Raw genomic sequence first — 14,257 nt, forward strand, 5'->3', positions numbered from 1 at the left:
AAGAGGTTTCTGCTCTCTCCTCTGCTGGCTCTCCGCCTGCTTAATTCATTAAGTTAAAGAGTACCAGAGGGCCATATTACACCGCTTGGGGTGACCATTCACCAGTCAAGTTAATGGAAGTCTTTTTATTGTTACAACACAGGCGGTACATTTGGCTGTGGCTGTGGATTTTCGAGCCAATTCTCAAACTGTCCACCAAAGGTATTGGGCAATAGGTCAGAGCTGCGAGAGGACATTTTAATTAAAAGTAACAGAACAATGTTTACACATGTAACAGAAAACATCAGAAACACTAGATACATTCATTCTAAAATTCACGGTCAACTCAGTTTCTAAATTCCCTGTCAACCTTACAATACATTCTCCTAGTGAGGGATGCTGCAAACTGGCTCCATTATTTGGACCAAACTTGATGTTACAAGGTTTCACTCCTCTGAATATCTGAGTCTAGTTTAATTGCACCTGTTCGCCAAATCTAGTAAAAACAAGCAGTGCCAGAAATCCAGTGAAACACTGCCAGCTATGAGTCATCCCGCTGTGTATTCAACTGGATTAAAGACACTCCCCCCCCCCATCTTTTTAAATCTAACACTAAGCTTTTGATTTCTCTGTTAACAAGCTGTTGTAACAAGCTATGTTAGAACAATTTAAATGCAGAACATCTGTTGGGTCTCATCATTCCTTAAAAAAATGTATGAATATATATAAATGGCCTTCCAAAAAACATTTGACTTTTGTATTAGTTAAATTTCTACAGCTCGTCCTGCTTTACTTACTTACTCTTTTGCGGTATTTTACTGACTGTTTGTAAACATCCTTTTTTAAGAGCAAACAGATTCGGGGCAGTCGCGTTGACAGACTCTAGGCTTTAGAGATAAGGGGGCAATGCAGCACATGACATATTGAGCATAAAGCAAACACAAAAAGACATACGCAGCTAGTTTGTTTCTGCAGAAAAGTTGTCTTTTCAGTAATCAGTGTGAGATTAACTGTGTTCAGCATGAGAACAGATCTTCAAACTGTGCAAAGATCAACACTGAAGTCTGGGCCAACTGTTAGTGATTTCAGCAGTGTGTTGTCATTTTGTAATGACACCCCTTCTGTAATCCAGCCTGCAGGTGGGTGAGCAATAAAGATGCTCATGGAGCTTTATCATTTTGATGATAACATAACTCCAGCCTTTATTGACAGCTGTAGATATCATCAATTGCACCAATTTATAGGAAGGTGCAGTGCAATAAAAGTATCCGATGTCAACATTCAGCCCAGGGAAACATCTAATATCTTGAGTGTATTGCATACAAAACCTCCTGAACACAGAGAGCACAGTCAGCAACATGAAAACGAATAACCGTAGCCAAGCTGTAAACCACTGCTACACTCTCTGATCTTGTGTCCAAAGGGCAGGTGGAATCCAGCGTTGCAGTACAAACAAAGTGTGCAGTTATTATTGCTGAAAGAGACAACAAGTCCATACCTTAGCCATGGTGGAGAACGAGGAACGGGGAAAGCCTGTGGAGAGGAGAGGGGTGAGTTCCATGTCAGGTGTGATTATCACGTGGATGTTTCTGTTGTCTGTTCTGTGACAGTGTGTAAATAGTGTAATAATGATGGATGATGTTTGTGTTGTAAACAGAGATTAACCGTGGTCCTGGCATTGGCAACACTCATATCTGCATTTGGTTCATCATTCCAGTATGGTTATAACGTGGCTGTGATCAACTCTCCATCACCGGTAACCCAAGAACCAAAAGCTTGACTGTAACACACACTGATATAAAGGCCAGTGTGGCTCATATATGAAGATGTGTTTTCTATCAACATTGTCCTGCTCTCTTTAGTTCATGCAGCAGTTCTATAATACCACCTACCTGGAGCGTTACGGCAGGCCAATGGAGGAGAACTTCCTTACTCTGCTGTGGTCTCTCTCTGTGTCCATGTACCCACTAGGAGGCTTCTTCGGCTCTCTCATGGTGGCTCCTCTGGTCAACAAACTTGGGAGGTGATGCTAAATGTTACGCCCCATCTAAGAGTGGCTATGTCCCATTTATCGTGCACAAGAAAAAACTGTATACCGGTTTGTCTGACATGACTTTAAATGCATCAATCCTGTGACAGGAAAGGCACCCTCCTCTTCAACAACATCTTCTCTATCGTCCCTGCTGTGATGATGGGAGTCAGTGAGATTGCCAAGTCCTATGAGATTGTCATTGTGGCTCGGTTTATAGTGGGCATCTGTGCAGGTCTGCATGTTTAATTGTTCAAGTAATTATTGATAAGATTAATCTTTATGTGTCTTAAATTGTCTTTCCCTGTCTGAAGGTCTCTCATCCAACGTGGTGCCCATGTATCTGGGTGAACTCTCTCCCAAAAACCTGAGGGGAGCCCTTGGCATCATACCACAGCTCTTCATCACCATTGGCATCCTCAGTGCACAGGTGCTGGGCATCAGAAACATACTGGGCAACAGCACAGGTAAATGTTACACATCCTGCACTGGTTAGATGTTTATGTACATCCTTGACAGCTGATTTTGGGAGACTCGGGAGAGAGAGTCCACTGGTAAAAGATGTGTCTCCCTGTTCCCTCTGTATCCAGGTTGGACCCTCATGCTGGGTTTGACCGGTATTCCTGCCCTGATAGAACTCTTGCTGCTGCCCTTCTTCCCAGAAAGCCCCAGGTACATGCTAATCCAGAGAGGAGATGAGAAGGCAGTAAAGAAAGGTAAGAAAATACCTTCTGTGGAGACCGAGGGAGACCCTGGTGAATAAAAAGTAGCAATAGAAATGGTATATTATGGTATTCTGTATGTTGTGCCTTAGCACTAATGCGTCTGCGTGGCTGGGACAACGTGGATGCAGAGCTGTCAGAGATGCGTCTGGAGGAGCAGTCGGAGAGGGCCGAGGGCCACATGTCTGTGCTAACCCTGCTGTCCCAGCGCTCCCTTCGCTGGCAGCTGGTCTCCATCATCATCATGAACATGGGCCAGCAGCTGTCGGGGATCAATGCAGTGAGTCACGCCAGTTATCCTTGTCCCTGACCCACTGATGCCCACACTGACTCAGATGATGCCAGATTAGAGTTCATTGTTTAAACAACCACTTCTTCTGTTCTTGCAGTAGATCTAATGTTCTTTGAATTATTTGGATAAAGCATTAAGGCATAAAACAGGGTCTATTTTCACTGTTGCATCCTCCTTTTTATGTTTAATTCTGTTCTCTAACTCATTCTGTAACGCATTCATCTCTTTCTACTCAGATCTACTACTATGCAGATAGCATATATGGCACTGCAGGAGTCAAGCAGAATGAAATCCAGTATGTCACAGTGGGAACAGGTGCAACCAATGTCTTCATGACCATAGCTGCTGTAGGTGTCCTGTTCACTTAAAGTTTGATAAGATGTAACAATTAAACCTTTGAGGGGAGGAGGTGAAATCTACAGTCTGTTGTTTGTGTCAATTGTTTCTGAACAGGGAATTTGTTATACCAGGTTTTCATCGTGGAGGCCACGGGACGACGGCCGCTCCTCCTCTGTGGTTTTGGGATCTGCTGTGGGGCCTGTGTGCTGCTCTCTGTCGCTCTTGTCCTCCAGGTACCATGTGAAAGCTTCACACACCCACAACATGTTACTCTGCTACCCTCTAGTGGTTCAGCGTGCCAAAAACAAATCTGTTTCTTGAGGTCAAGAGTATTTTATGGTGACTCAGTCATGGGAGTTGTTTAAGACAGATGTATTATCTGTTTGTTTGTTTTCCATAACAGAATAGAGTGTAGACAATAAGATGAGGCAGGGACAGTGACACATTTTCTGTTGCTGCGTACTCCAGTGTATTGTATTTGAAATGAAACAATGACTCTGAGATTAAAGGACCGACATTCAGTGGCAGGGCCAGACAGTTTTTGTAGGTGTGGCCAGACTGAGGTCAGTATTAAAATTGTGTACAATCTTTCTGCCCATATGTTACTGCACAGAGGTTAGAGAGAAACAGTGCCAGTTCTTCTGTTCCTGTTCTTCACTGTTTTAAGACCCATCTAGAGGAAATTAATAGGAGGCCTTTGGTGCTATGTATCAAACTTAATTATGATTGACAGCACCAGACTGAGATTATCATTGTGTTATACAGGACCTGAAACTTATCATGTATTGATCATAGGCTACAGCCTGCCATACATCATGCAACAACAAACCTGCAGCCATAAACATAAACACGCAGTCAGACTGAGCTGTCTTACCTTAAACCAGGTGATTTGTACTCCCTGTTCGCTGTGTAAAAACATCCACATTATTCAAATCCAAGGCTAATCATTTAGGCTGACAGGCATTTCATTGTCCTGGTTCTCAGACTCTTTCTTCATATGTCCCAACTTGAAAACTAGCACTGTGTTTGAGTGTCAAGTTTTAAAACTGAGCTCCAGTACAGTTTGACATCCTGCTGGTCACAGAGAAACAATGATCCAATTCAGCTGTGACAATGGCTACTCACTAGAGGGCATAAACACACTGCTTTTCCAGTTACAGTAGGTTTGTGAGACTTGTACTGGTGCACTGGAAAGCATATAGCCTGTAGTTAAAAGTCCTGTTACTTTTGTTTAACCATGGGTCTGACTTTATACAGTGGTCAAGGTTCTACAAACATATTTGAGTTGTTAATGTTGGAACACAAACTGCTAAAGCAAACTGCTGCTCCTTCACATTAAAAGCATTTCTTTGACAAAACTCTGGTTGGCTCTTACTGTGAAGCAGCCATGGGAAAGCCAATGAGGAAGTTCCTTAAGCCTGCAGTCTTTCTAATGGCAAGCAGAGGGTGGTTCCAAAAAGAAGTCTGATTGAATTGGACTTAATGACAAAATTACCCTACTTCTCACTTGATTTATGACCTCAGTTAACACTTTCCTAACGAGTTTATAGTCTCAATCCTTAGTTTCAGTTCTTCTTCAGTACAGCATGATGTTCATTTTGTAAATGATGGTGCCATTTAAAGGAAAATAGATGATAAAGCAGGGTATGCTTAGGGTGTGGCTACCTTGTTTTCACAATATGCTGTCTGCTATCACAGTGTGTTTTCATTTCATGAGAGTTAATTGTAAAAACAAAAGAAAATGCGTCACTTTGCTACCATATATTATACATTTAGATCTTGGTCGGGAAAATAAAATGACGACTTTGAGACATAAAAACAGTCACCCACAACTAAAGTATGAGAAACACTGGCCAGTAGACAGAACCACAAAACCAGTGCTGCCCGCTGCTGCCCCCACCCCAACATCCAACCCTGTAATCTCACCTGGATCCAAAACCCTCAGACAGGCATCACTTACAACAGCACGGTCATTTTAAATCTTTGCAACTTTAGGAGCAAAGGCACAATTTAAAGAAAAGAGTAGAGAACGGGCACATTAATTATTGACTCAGTAAATCCTTTAACATGGACTCCCACGCAGTGCAGTCATTAAAGAGATTTTGTTACGTATTTGTTCCTGTTTGGCAGCATCGTTATGAGCAGTTAATGATAACAGCAACGGTTGGTTTGTGTTCGCAGGCGACCGTGACTTGGATGCCCTACGTCAGCATCGCATGTGTCATCATCTACGTCACAGGACATGCCATAGGACCCAGTGAGTATGACCCAGTTGGTGGTTATTTACACACACGCAATTACAACTGTGTGCTACATTAGCTGAGGTGTTGTTTGGATGTGACCAGACATGTAATGATATATGTTGTAAATCTGCCCCCGTTGTTTGAAACATGAGCATCCTCACTCCGAAGAGTAATGATGTGTTTTAAGTGTTTTGGTCGTTGTTGACAACATCTATGCTCTCCAGGTGCCATTGCTTGTGTGGTGACCACTGAGATGTTCAGGCAGTCGGCCAGGCCCGCTGCCTTCATGGTCGGAGGCTCCGTCCACTGGCTCTCTAATTTCACTGTTGGCCTGGTCTTCCCCTTCCTAGAGGTCAGTTACACAATTTCACAAATCTCTTACATTTGGGGAATGAAGGTTTATTATTTTGAAATGTAATTAGTTGCAGATGTTTTGTCTAAACAGCATGGCAATTCAAGTTACATCGAGGCTGTGATCAATGTATACTTACTTTTGAATTACTTCAATATGTAGGCCTAATGGTAAGGGCTGTGGTCAAATAAAGGCCGGTCCCAAATAACAAGGCTATTGTGGAGTTCTTACTGTCTTATAATGTGCATGCCAACCAAGCATAATGCAAATTTTAATCTTTTAATTTAATAACTTTAACTATATAATCATGCTATTTTCGACAGTTTGTTGTTCTGGATTACTAATCTAAAGCGTTATTTTCCTATTTCAGTCATTGTGGGTATACTGTTTGAATGCTGATGTCTCAGCCTAACTGTATTTTGTAGTAATGTACATGTGCCACAAGATGGCAATACAATAGCTACATTTGAAGTACCTTAATGGGAACCAAGTCGCAATAAAAGCCTTGGTAAGAAATGAAGGGATTCTGTCCACTGAAACGCTAGGGTTAAGCGTGGACTTTGCATTAGCACCATAATGCAGTAACAAATATTTAACAAGCCCAATGGGCGCAAATCAGAAAGCAAGGTGGCTTGGTATTAAAATATGACCAAATATACCTATCAAACAGAAATAATAATAAGTCTGATTCAAGGCCTGGTACCCTTTACAGTAAAGTTCGAGACCAATCAACAACATTTTCATATTCATATATTGTTGATTTTTTTATGATGGAGAGAATTTATTTATTTATTACTAATTTTAATAAGTGCACTATTCTCATTCCAAGCATTGTTTTTTTCATATGTATTCAAACATCTCTTGAGGGAATCTTTAAGAATCTTCTATTCTCAAATCCTCTTTTTTTCTTGCAGGGGCAACATTAGTCCCTGTTTATCAGGAGCATTTTTGTCAGTGCATCTTTTCTAATAAACTGAGTGGTGTAATCTTAGAGATAAACATAAACACTAGGCTTGTCTCGTGTTTACTTCCTCGCAAGTCTTCATCTTCAAACCAAAAAGCAAAACAAGGAAGGAATATGTTTGAGTAACCAACCTCACCTTGGCTGTTGTTTATCTCCAACCAAGGGTTTGTGGCTAACATTTACAAAATGCCTTCTTGAGGACACACTGATCACATTTCCTTTCCCTCTTCTCCCTCCAGAAAGGTCTGGGCTCCTACAGCTTTATCATTTTTTCCTTCATCTGTCTGGTCACGCTAGTCTACATCTGGCTGGTGGTTCCAGAGACCAAGAACAAGACCTTCCTGGAGATCTGCCAGATGTTTGCCAAGAGGAACAAAGTGGAGATCAAAGTGGGTGATGGGGATGCACCACTGAAAGAGAGCAAAGAAAGCTTGGAGGATGCGGTGAGGGTCACGTCCTTCTAAAGACAAATGAGAGCATTCAGCATTCAGAGGAGAGGAAGTCTTTGCTCTGGGGGGTATTGTAATGGACTGGAAATGTTTTAATTTAGACTCTATTTTATATTTTCCAAGAATCATGTTCACAGTGTCTCTTTGTATGGTTTGTTTGTGGCTACTATTGTAAAAATAAAGATTGTAAAGATATGGCAATTCAGTGCTGCCTAAAAAAATGTGAAATTTGCTGTGTGCTCTTTATGCAGCCTACAGAGGTGTGAATGGGTGCTTGAGTCATTAATCAAACCAACAAGTAACTTATGAGTCTTTATTGCTGATGCAAAGAAATGAATACAATACATGGCTGAAGTTATAAGAAACAGTTTCCATTCTATTATGACTGAACTGCCTGAAAGACACTTTACATAATGCCATACCATTTTAAATCCCCACCATCAGCAGTATTATTTTGGTTTATTGCAGAATTTGAAAGCTCATGCAAAGAGAAGCAGCTGGGTCTCTTCAGGAGCATCTGTACTGGCTGTCCAGCTGCACCCCTCCATACAGACTAAGTTTGGTGGTTCCCCAGCTGAACACATTTCCCACCGCTGTGCTGTTACTCTGACATGACATCTGGTCCCGGATATCTGCTGTGGTCAGCACATAGTCCCACACGTTGACATCAGTCATCTTACCCACAAAGGCGTCTGCGTTAGAGATGCCCAGGTATCCATCCTGGTCTTTGCCCAGGAGGAACACACCTCCGGGGCTGATTGTGTAACTGCTTTTCAGGTACCGCTGCTCGCCCACCCTGCCATTGATCCACAGCTCTGCCCCACCGGTGTGGGAAGACCAGGTGATGCAGTAGTTGGTCCAGTCGTGTGACCTGAAGTTGTGTGGCAGGTTGACGAACTCGTTGCCAATCCAGAGGCCAATCTCTTTCGCATCTCTGTCTTCACTGATGGAGATCATCAGCTCGTTGTCGTTGCCATTACTGGCGTAGGAGATGACAGTGTGGACCCCCTCAAGCTCCGGCAGGACATGCATGCAGACAGTGAAGGAGGTCAGGTCCATGCGGTGGTCGAGGCGGGCCAAAGCGTAACTACCAGAATTTTTCTCCTGGAAGTTGAGCACCAGAGGAAACAGTGCGCGAGGTTCTGAGGAAAAGGAAAACTGGACTCACCGGAGAGCGAGAAATTTCCATCTAATTTTAAGTCACAAATCTCAGTTTGAGCTCAATCAGAATGTAAACAAAGGACTCACCATATCTGGTAGGCTTTGAGCTGCCATGTCCACCTTAAGGGAATGAGACAAACGCTGCAGAGTAAATACGGGCACTTTCTTTGCACACTAGCCATCTTTAATAGTTTCTGTGACGAACAGCTCACTCACCTGAATACATATGCTTTCCAAGAGACGTTATCAGGCCCTCAATCTTCAGGAGCCTGGACTCAATTTCATCTTGGCGACAAAATGCTAAAAAGACAAAAAGTGCGTGAAAATGACAAGGATTAGCCATGGCCCATGTCAGCTCTGAGGAATGAATGCTATTGCTCAGTTATGTACACACTTCCTTTCCCGAGTCGTGGCAGGAAAGAAGACTCCACCACACGGTTGTTGAGGGGCTGAGCAATGCGGTAGTCATTCCATATGGTCTTGTTGTCAATGTCCATCAGAGTACTCTCCAGTTTTCTGATCTGAACACAACAGAGAAGAAGAGAAACGTATGACATTGCACCGCATAATTTTCAAGACAAGACAGAATAGTTGAGAGTTTAGAGTTACGTTTTTTTTCTTTTTTGGAACAACGGCTTTTCCTGTCTGCTGTACCTGGTTATGTGAGAGAGTGATGGGCGTATCGAACACTGTCCAGAGGATGCTCTCGTAGCAGGGTGGAGTGGTGAGGGAGCCCTGGTATCTGAAGAAATGGTTGAGGTTCTCGGGCAGCATGGAGCGCACGTTGATTTTCGAAATGTTCATGGACTGACCTGTCAGGATCACATTACAATGACATGAGACTCAAACACTCAGTTCAAGGACAGTTATATAACGATCTGTGTGCAGCAACTCACCTGCATACTTGATTTTGGCCAGGTTAGAGATGAAGTCACTATAGTAGGTGTTCTCAAAATGCCCGTCCTGAAAGGAAACCAAAGCTGTGTGAAAGGTTCAGTCAAAACAGTAGAATTTAATTTAAATGTTGTATAATTTGAATAATTTTTATTTAAGGCCGTGTGGTGACACTTTAATTCTTGTGTTGAAATATGTGAGTGTGAGAAAGTGTGAATGAATGCATATAAATACAATTGAGATTGCTGCTCACATCAGCTGTGCCACTTTAGTGCTTTACAGCTGCTGGGTTTTTTTCTTTATTGCAAGAACAAAAACATGCAGTGGAGTGGTCACTAGACATACATTTATTCATTTAGCTGATGCTTTTATCGCACACCTCTGGAGCAACTAGGGGTTAAGCGTCAAGCTCAGGGACACATTGGTGGATGTGTCACAGTGGGGGATTGAACTCAGGTCTCTTACACCAAAGGCATGTGTCTTATCCACTGCACCATCACCACCCTTCTTTTCTTTACACACATACAATGTGTATAAAAAAATATTCTGGTTTACTTGGAGGTGCACATAAAATGTCTGTAATAATCCCTTAATGCACAAGAAAATGATGTGTTAGAAACAGAGGGTCAAACCAGAACCAGTTGAACCAGAATACCTGCCTACTGTAAACTGTGATGGATGTTAATAATGGACATCTTCGTTATATCCTGTCTGATCCTCTGACTGGTCGTGTTTGTTTTTTCACCTGACTTCTTTTGAGAGATTACATTTCCTCTTCAGACACTTTCCCGGTTCCCTTTCATTACCATTCTCCACTGCCCTCGGACTTTCTCTCACCTGACCACCATCTGCTCTGCAGTTACCTGGCCTAGTCTGCCCGGTCACTCAACGGTTTCCACTATTCCCCCATCAGCCTTGCCAATACTTAACTGGACCATTGCCATGCATTGCTTGTCAGATTGTTAGTTATGCTGTGGTGTGCTCATGTCTTGGTCCACTGTTTCCATCTGCATTACCTGTGTTTTGACCTTTTGTCTGTTTATTGGACTTTGAATTCCTGCCTGCTCCTTAGTGGGTTTGTTTCCTTGTGTTGGACTAATCTCTGTTTCTGACCCTTGACTGCCTCACCTTCCCATAAGCATTTGAACCTCTTTTTGTATATTAAATTACTGAACTGCATCAGCTGTGCCTTATGCATTTGGGTCCTACCCTTGTATTCCTGTTACCCTGCTTGCACCATCCGTGACAACATTATTAGTTGTAAAGGATAGCAGAAACTATGAAAATAAAACTCAAGTTGTAATAAACTGGAATTATCCTTGTCAATGAATCTGATTTGTTACTGAATGAGTTTGTCCAAATAGCACTAACTCTCGGCCACTTTGTGCTGCTATCACAGCGGATGCCTGCAGTGGTGTTGCTGCAGAGATGACCTCACAGCTGATTGCCCGAGATCCAGAACATTCCTCTGGAGACAAACACTCATTCAATATGTCGTCATGCAAACCAACAGTCAACAGACCCTTTGAATGCAGCAGGATGACTGAAACAAAGTACTGTACACTTCAAAGGGTAATGGGTAATTTTGCAAATAATTTTTCCCTAGAAAGACTTTTTTTTATAAACTTCCGGTAGTGTAATTGATGGGTCATATGTGAGAAATGGTGCTGGCATCCTGTGTAAATGTTGAGCAACCTAGTAACCGGACAGAAGAAAGGGAACAAAAGTGTTTGTGGCTTACGTACATCATAGAAAAAGGCGAGTACTGCCAGCCCGTCTGGCTTATCTCTGGCTTCAGTAAAGCTCGCGTACTTGTCAGAATTGTAATGGACAACATGGAGCTGAAAGACAAAGTGGAAATGCAGAGCGGGTTAGGCAAATAATCTAAAAGTATGTTACCTATCTTTAAATTCAGTTCAAATTGTTCTTAAGTCAAAAAACAAGCCAGTTGGCTTAAATGCAGCAAAGAGCACTTATTAGCAGGAAAATATTCAGAAGAAAACAAAGGCCTTTTTTTAAATATCACAGAAATGGAAGGATCCTTCTGGACTCTTTAACTTCAGGCCAATTTCAAAGCTACCTTTTCTGTGTAAAGTTTTGGAGAGAGAATCAAGTGTTTTAAGATAATTATGGCATTTATGAAAAGTTTGACTAGTTTTGCACCATGCCATAATACTGAAAGAGCTGTTTAAAGAATTTTTAAAGATAACTGGTAAAGGATGGCGTGATCACATAACAGCAGTATTGGTAGATGTTTATTGCTGTTTAATGTTTGAAATGGTCTGTCGCCAGCTCTGGGCAGAGCATCATACTCCAGTTAATCTCTGAGGTCGACCCACCAGATGTTCTTGGATGTTCCAAGATCCCGGCACAATACATACAGGTGACCAAGCCTTTGTGGTGGCTGATCTTAATCTCTGGAATAGATTATCTGGTCATAAAAGAGCTGTTCAGAACCTGGAAACGTTTAAGTAGCTACTATAGACCCACCTTCTCGTTGGCATTCCATTTGAGTTGAGCTTGACACCCTGACTTCATTTTCATTTTCATTCTCTTATGTTTTATGCTTATCTATTTTATTTGATATTTATATTTCTACCCTGACTTGCTTTATCAAGCCAAACTTTCATTTTAAACTCTCTTTTTTTTTTCAAAGCCAACCTCTGCCATGTAACGGGTGCCATCTATAGTGTGCTCCGCTCCACTGGCCTCGAGGTCCCAGCCGCCCCAGTGCAGGTGCATCTGGACAGCTGTGTATTTTCCTGGGAGGCCCTTGGTGATTTTCATAGTGGGAGGCAGGTCAATTTGAACTGATGGAAACAAGATAGAGATATTTCACGTTTTTTTTTTCATCAAATTGTGAATACTGCACATAACTGCTATGGTGTTTCAGATTTTTAAGAAGGGACTTAAAAGAGTTCACTGACTCAGCCGACCTGTAACTGCACTGCATGCAGGCATCTCAAAACAACATTATTAATGTTAAAATTATTAAAAACAATGGCTGCCTGAAAAGTAGGAAATATGCTTTCCAAAGTTTGAAATTCTTGACACTACAAGCAGTCAAAAAGTTAGATTTATCGTTCACGAACTAGAGCAGCAAAAACTGTGTTATGACATTGTCCTTTTTTACAGTGAGTAATGCTGAGGTTAAGTAAAGTATACACTTTCTTCAGGGTGGCTTTTCTTACCTGAGTGCCCGTTGTTGGACATGAGGAAAGTTCCCTTCTGTGCATCATATCCGCTGAGCTCCAGTTGTAACATGTCTGGGTTGTGTCTCACGCTGCGCCGCTGGATATCAATTGGTGACTGCTTCATACCCCCACATGCAGGGTACTGGTCTGCCCAATGCATCTGGTCCAAAGCTCCCTCTGTGTGAGGAAAACAAAGGACCCAAAACTGTAATCACATTGTAAAAAAAACCCCACTGGACTGAGATAAATGAAAGTAGAGAGTAACCACGTTTAAACTAAAAGATATTAGCACTTGGTTGTGGTGTATTAAAACAGATCGCAGGCTGTCATACTGGCACACACACACACTTGCTCAACTGTAGGTTTTATAATTGCAGCTGATGTTTCCCTATAGTATTCATTCCCAGATGATTTTCTACTGCCTACATCTAATATGTTTCTATAACTTTATTCAACAAGCTCTTGAAATAACTAACCAGAGTCGGGTCTGACCGAGGTTATCCAAAGTATTTGGCCAATGCAGCGAACATACCTCGGGTGACTGCCGAATAATAATAATAATTAAAAGCTGCTCACACGCGAGGCTCCGCAAACAACGGGGCTAAAAGTACCGCAATCTCCACTGACCCCGATAACTCTGTCATGAGCCCTACTAAGAAAAAAAATAATGTTACTTGATATTGTTTTTGTCTTATCCCACTATAGGCTATATACGCATTTGATAAGATATGCAGCCGCGCATGTTTTATGCATCAAAGCAAATGAAAATCCAGTTCAGTGTTGCCACTATTGGTGTTCAAATTAGGCACAACAGTTTCTTTTTTTGATTCATTCCATGTTTTTAAAAAAAAGCTTACCTGTGTATGTCCAGTGGATACTATCATGGGGAATATTAGCACTGACAACACAGACTGAAATAACAGAGACGACCACCGAGAAAAACTCCATCGCTGCGTCTCTGTTCCTTCACGCAGAACACTGACACCTCACATAGATTTTCTCTCTAGTTTTAAACTACTGGTGAAGGGAGGTGTTGAAACCTCTGCTGAAACCGCCCAGAGCGCTTCCCAGCAGCCCCAAAGTCACCGACCATCTTAACTGGCACATGTTCAAGGGTTGAGTTCAAATTTTGTTTCTCATCTATTTTGTGCAGGTTATTCTGCTCTTATTGAGAAATTAAAGCTACAGGTAAATCATGTCAGGTAAATAGAAAGAGAATTTATTTTCTCTTTTAGTGCAAAAGTTAGGGCTAATGAGTCTCACGTTGAATTTGGCATATCATCAGTACAGACAAGGAGATGGTGACCAAAACCTCTTGTACATCGTGTTGCCTTTCTGTGCACCACCGCAGTCCTCATCATTTTAATAACTTCCGTTTTACTTTAACTTTGTCTTCACAGGAAACACTGGTTCTTGCCATTGTCACTTTGGTGGTGAAACTTCAAATCATTCTGAGGAAACACAGTTGACATGTGATAAAAAAAAACCCAATCTGTGAACAAAAAAACACCAGAGTCAATGGTAGCAAATAGGGCATCTTGACATGTATCACCTGTTGATGCAAACTAGTCACAACATGTCCTGAATCTAAATGCCAGCGCTGTTCACCTCCTGGGTGTGTTGAGTGTTCAGTTTGCCT

The 14,257-nt window shown here is 42.0% G+C and overlaps 2 protein-coding genes across 2 annotated transcripts; one reads left to right on the plus strand and one right to left on the minus strand.

The window, feature by feature from the left end:
* Nucleotides 1-1,381: 1,381 nt before the first annotated feature.
* On the plus strand, nucleotides 1,382-7,597 carry LOC119905608 (solute carrier family 2, facilitated glucose transporter member 5-like). Its single transcript, XM_038722786.1, has 12 exons — nucleotides 1,382-1,529; nucleotides 1,637-1,735; nucleotides 1,842-2,002; nucleotides 2,119-2,243; nucleotides 2,323-2,475; nucleotides 2,599-2,724; nucleotides 2,823-3,010; nucleotides 3,259-3,369; nucleotides 3,493-3,594; nucleotides 5,543-5,618; nucleotides 5,829-5,956; nucleotides 7,160-7,597. Exons 1-12 carry the CDS (start codon nucleotides 1,485-1,487, stop codon nucleotides 7,382-7,384), a joined length of 1,539 nt encoding a protein of 512 aa, XP_038578714.1. The 5' UTR covers nucleotides 1,382-1,484; the 3' UTR covers nucleotides 7,385-7,597.
* Nucleotides 7,598-7,668: 71 nt separating this feature from the next.
* ca6 (carbonic anhydrase VI) lies at nucleotides 7,669-13,628 on the minus strand. Its single transcript, XM_038722785.1, has 10 exons — nucleotides 13,476-13,628; nucleotides 12,616-12,795; nucleotides 12,086-12,234; nucleotides 11,170-11,265; nucleotides 9,427-9,493; nucleotides 9,185-9,342; nucleotides 8,925-9,051; nucleotides 8,747-8,830; nucleotides 8,618-8,650; nucleotides 7,669-8,511 (listed from the first exon to the last, which is right to left on the minus strand). Exons 1-10 carry the CDS (start codon nucleotides 13,564-13,566, stop codon nucleotides 7,877-7,879), a joined length of 1,620 nt encoding a protein of 539 aa, XP_038578713.1. The 5' UTR covers nucleotides 13,567-13,628; the 3' UTR covers nucleotides 7,669-7,876.
* Between the last annotated feature and the right edge of the window lie 629 nt (nucleotides 13,629-14,257).

The sequence above is a fragment of the Micropterus salmoides genome, unplaced genomic scaffold, assembly GCF_014851395.1.
Source record: "Micropterus salmoides isolate LMB-PRFRI ecotype aquatic unplaced genomic scaffold, ASM1485139v1 Ms_hic_scaffold_16, whole genome shotgun sequence".
Taxonomy (NCBI): domain Eukaryota; kingdom Metazoa; phylum Chordata; class Actinopteri; order Centrarchiformes; family Centrarchidae; genus Micropterus; species Micropterus salmoides.

Coding starts and splice junctions, on each gene's coding strand:
- LOC119905608 (XM_038722786.1), top strand. CDS start 1,485: ATGGTGGAGAACGAGGAACGGGGAAAGCCTGTGGAGAGGAGAGGG. Junction 3,370..3,492: donor TCTTCATGACCATAGCTGCT/GTAGGTGTCCTG, acceptor TTGTTATACCAG/GTTTTCATCGTGGAGGCCAC. Junction 5,957..7,159: donor TGGTCTTCCCCTTCCTAGAG/GTCAGTTACACA, acceptor TTCTCCCTCCAG/AAAGGTCTGGGCTCCTACAG.
- ca6 (XM_038722785.1), bottom strand. CDS start 13,566: ATGGAGTTTTTCTCGGTGGTCGTCTCTGTTATTTCAGTCTGTGTTGTC. Junction 9,343..9,426: donor GGCCAAAATCAAGTATGCAG/GTGAGTTGCTGC, acceptor TGATCCTGACAG/GTCAGTCCATGAACATTTCG. Junction 8,831..8,924: donor GCCACGACTCGGGAAAGGAA/GTGTGTACATAA, acceptor TTGTCTTTTTAG/CATTTTGTCGCCAAGATGAA.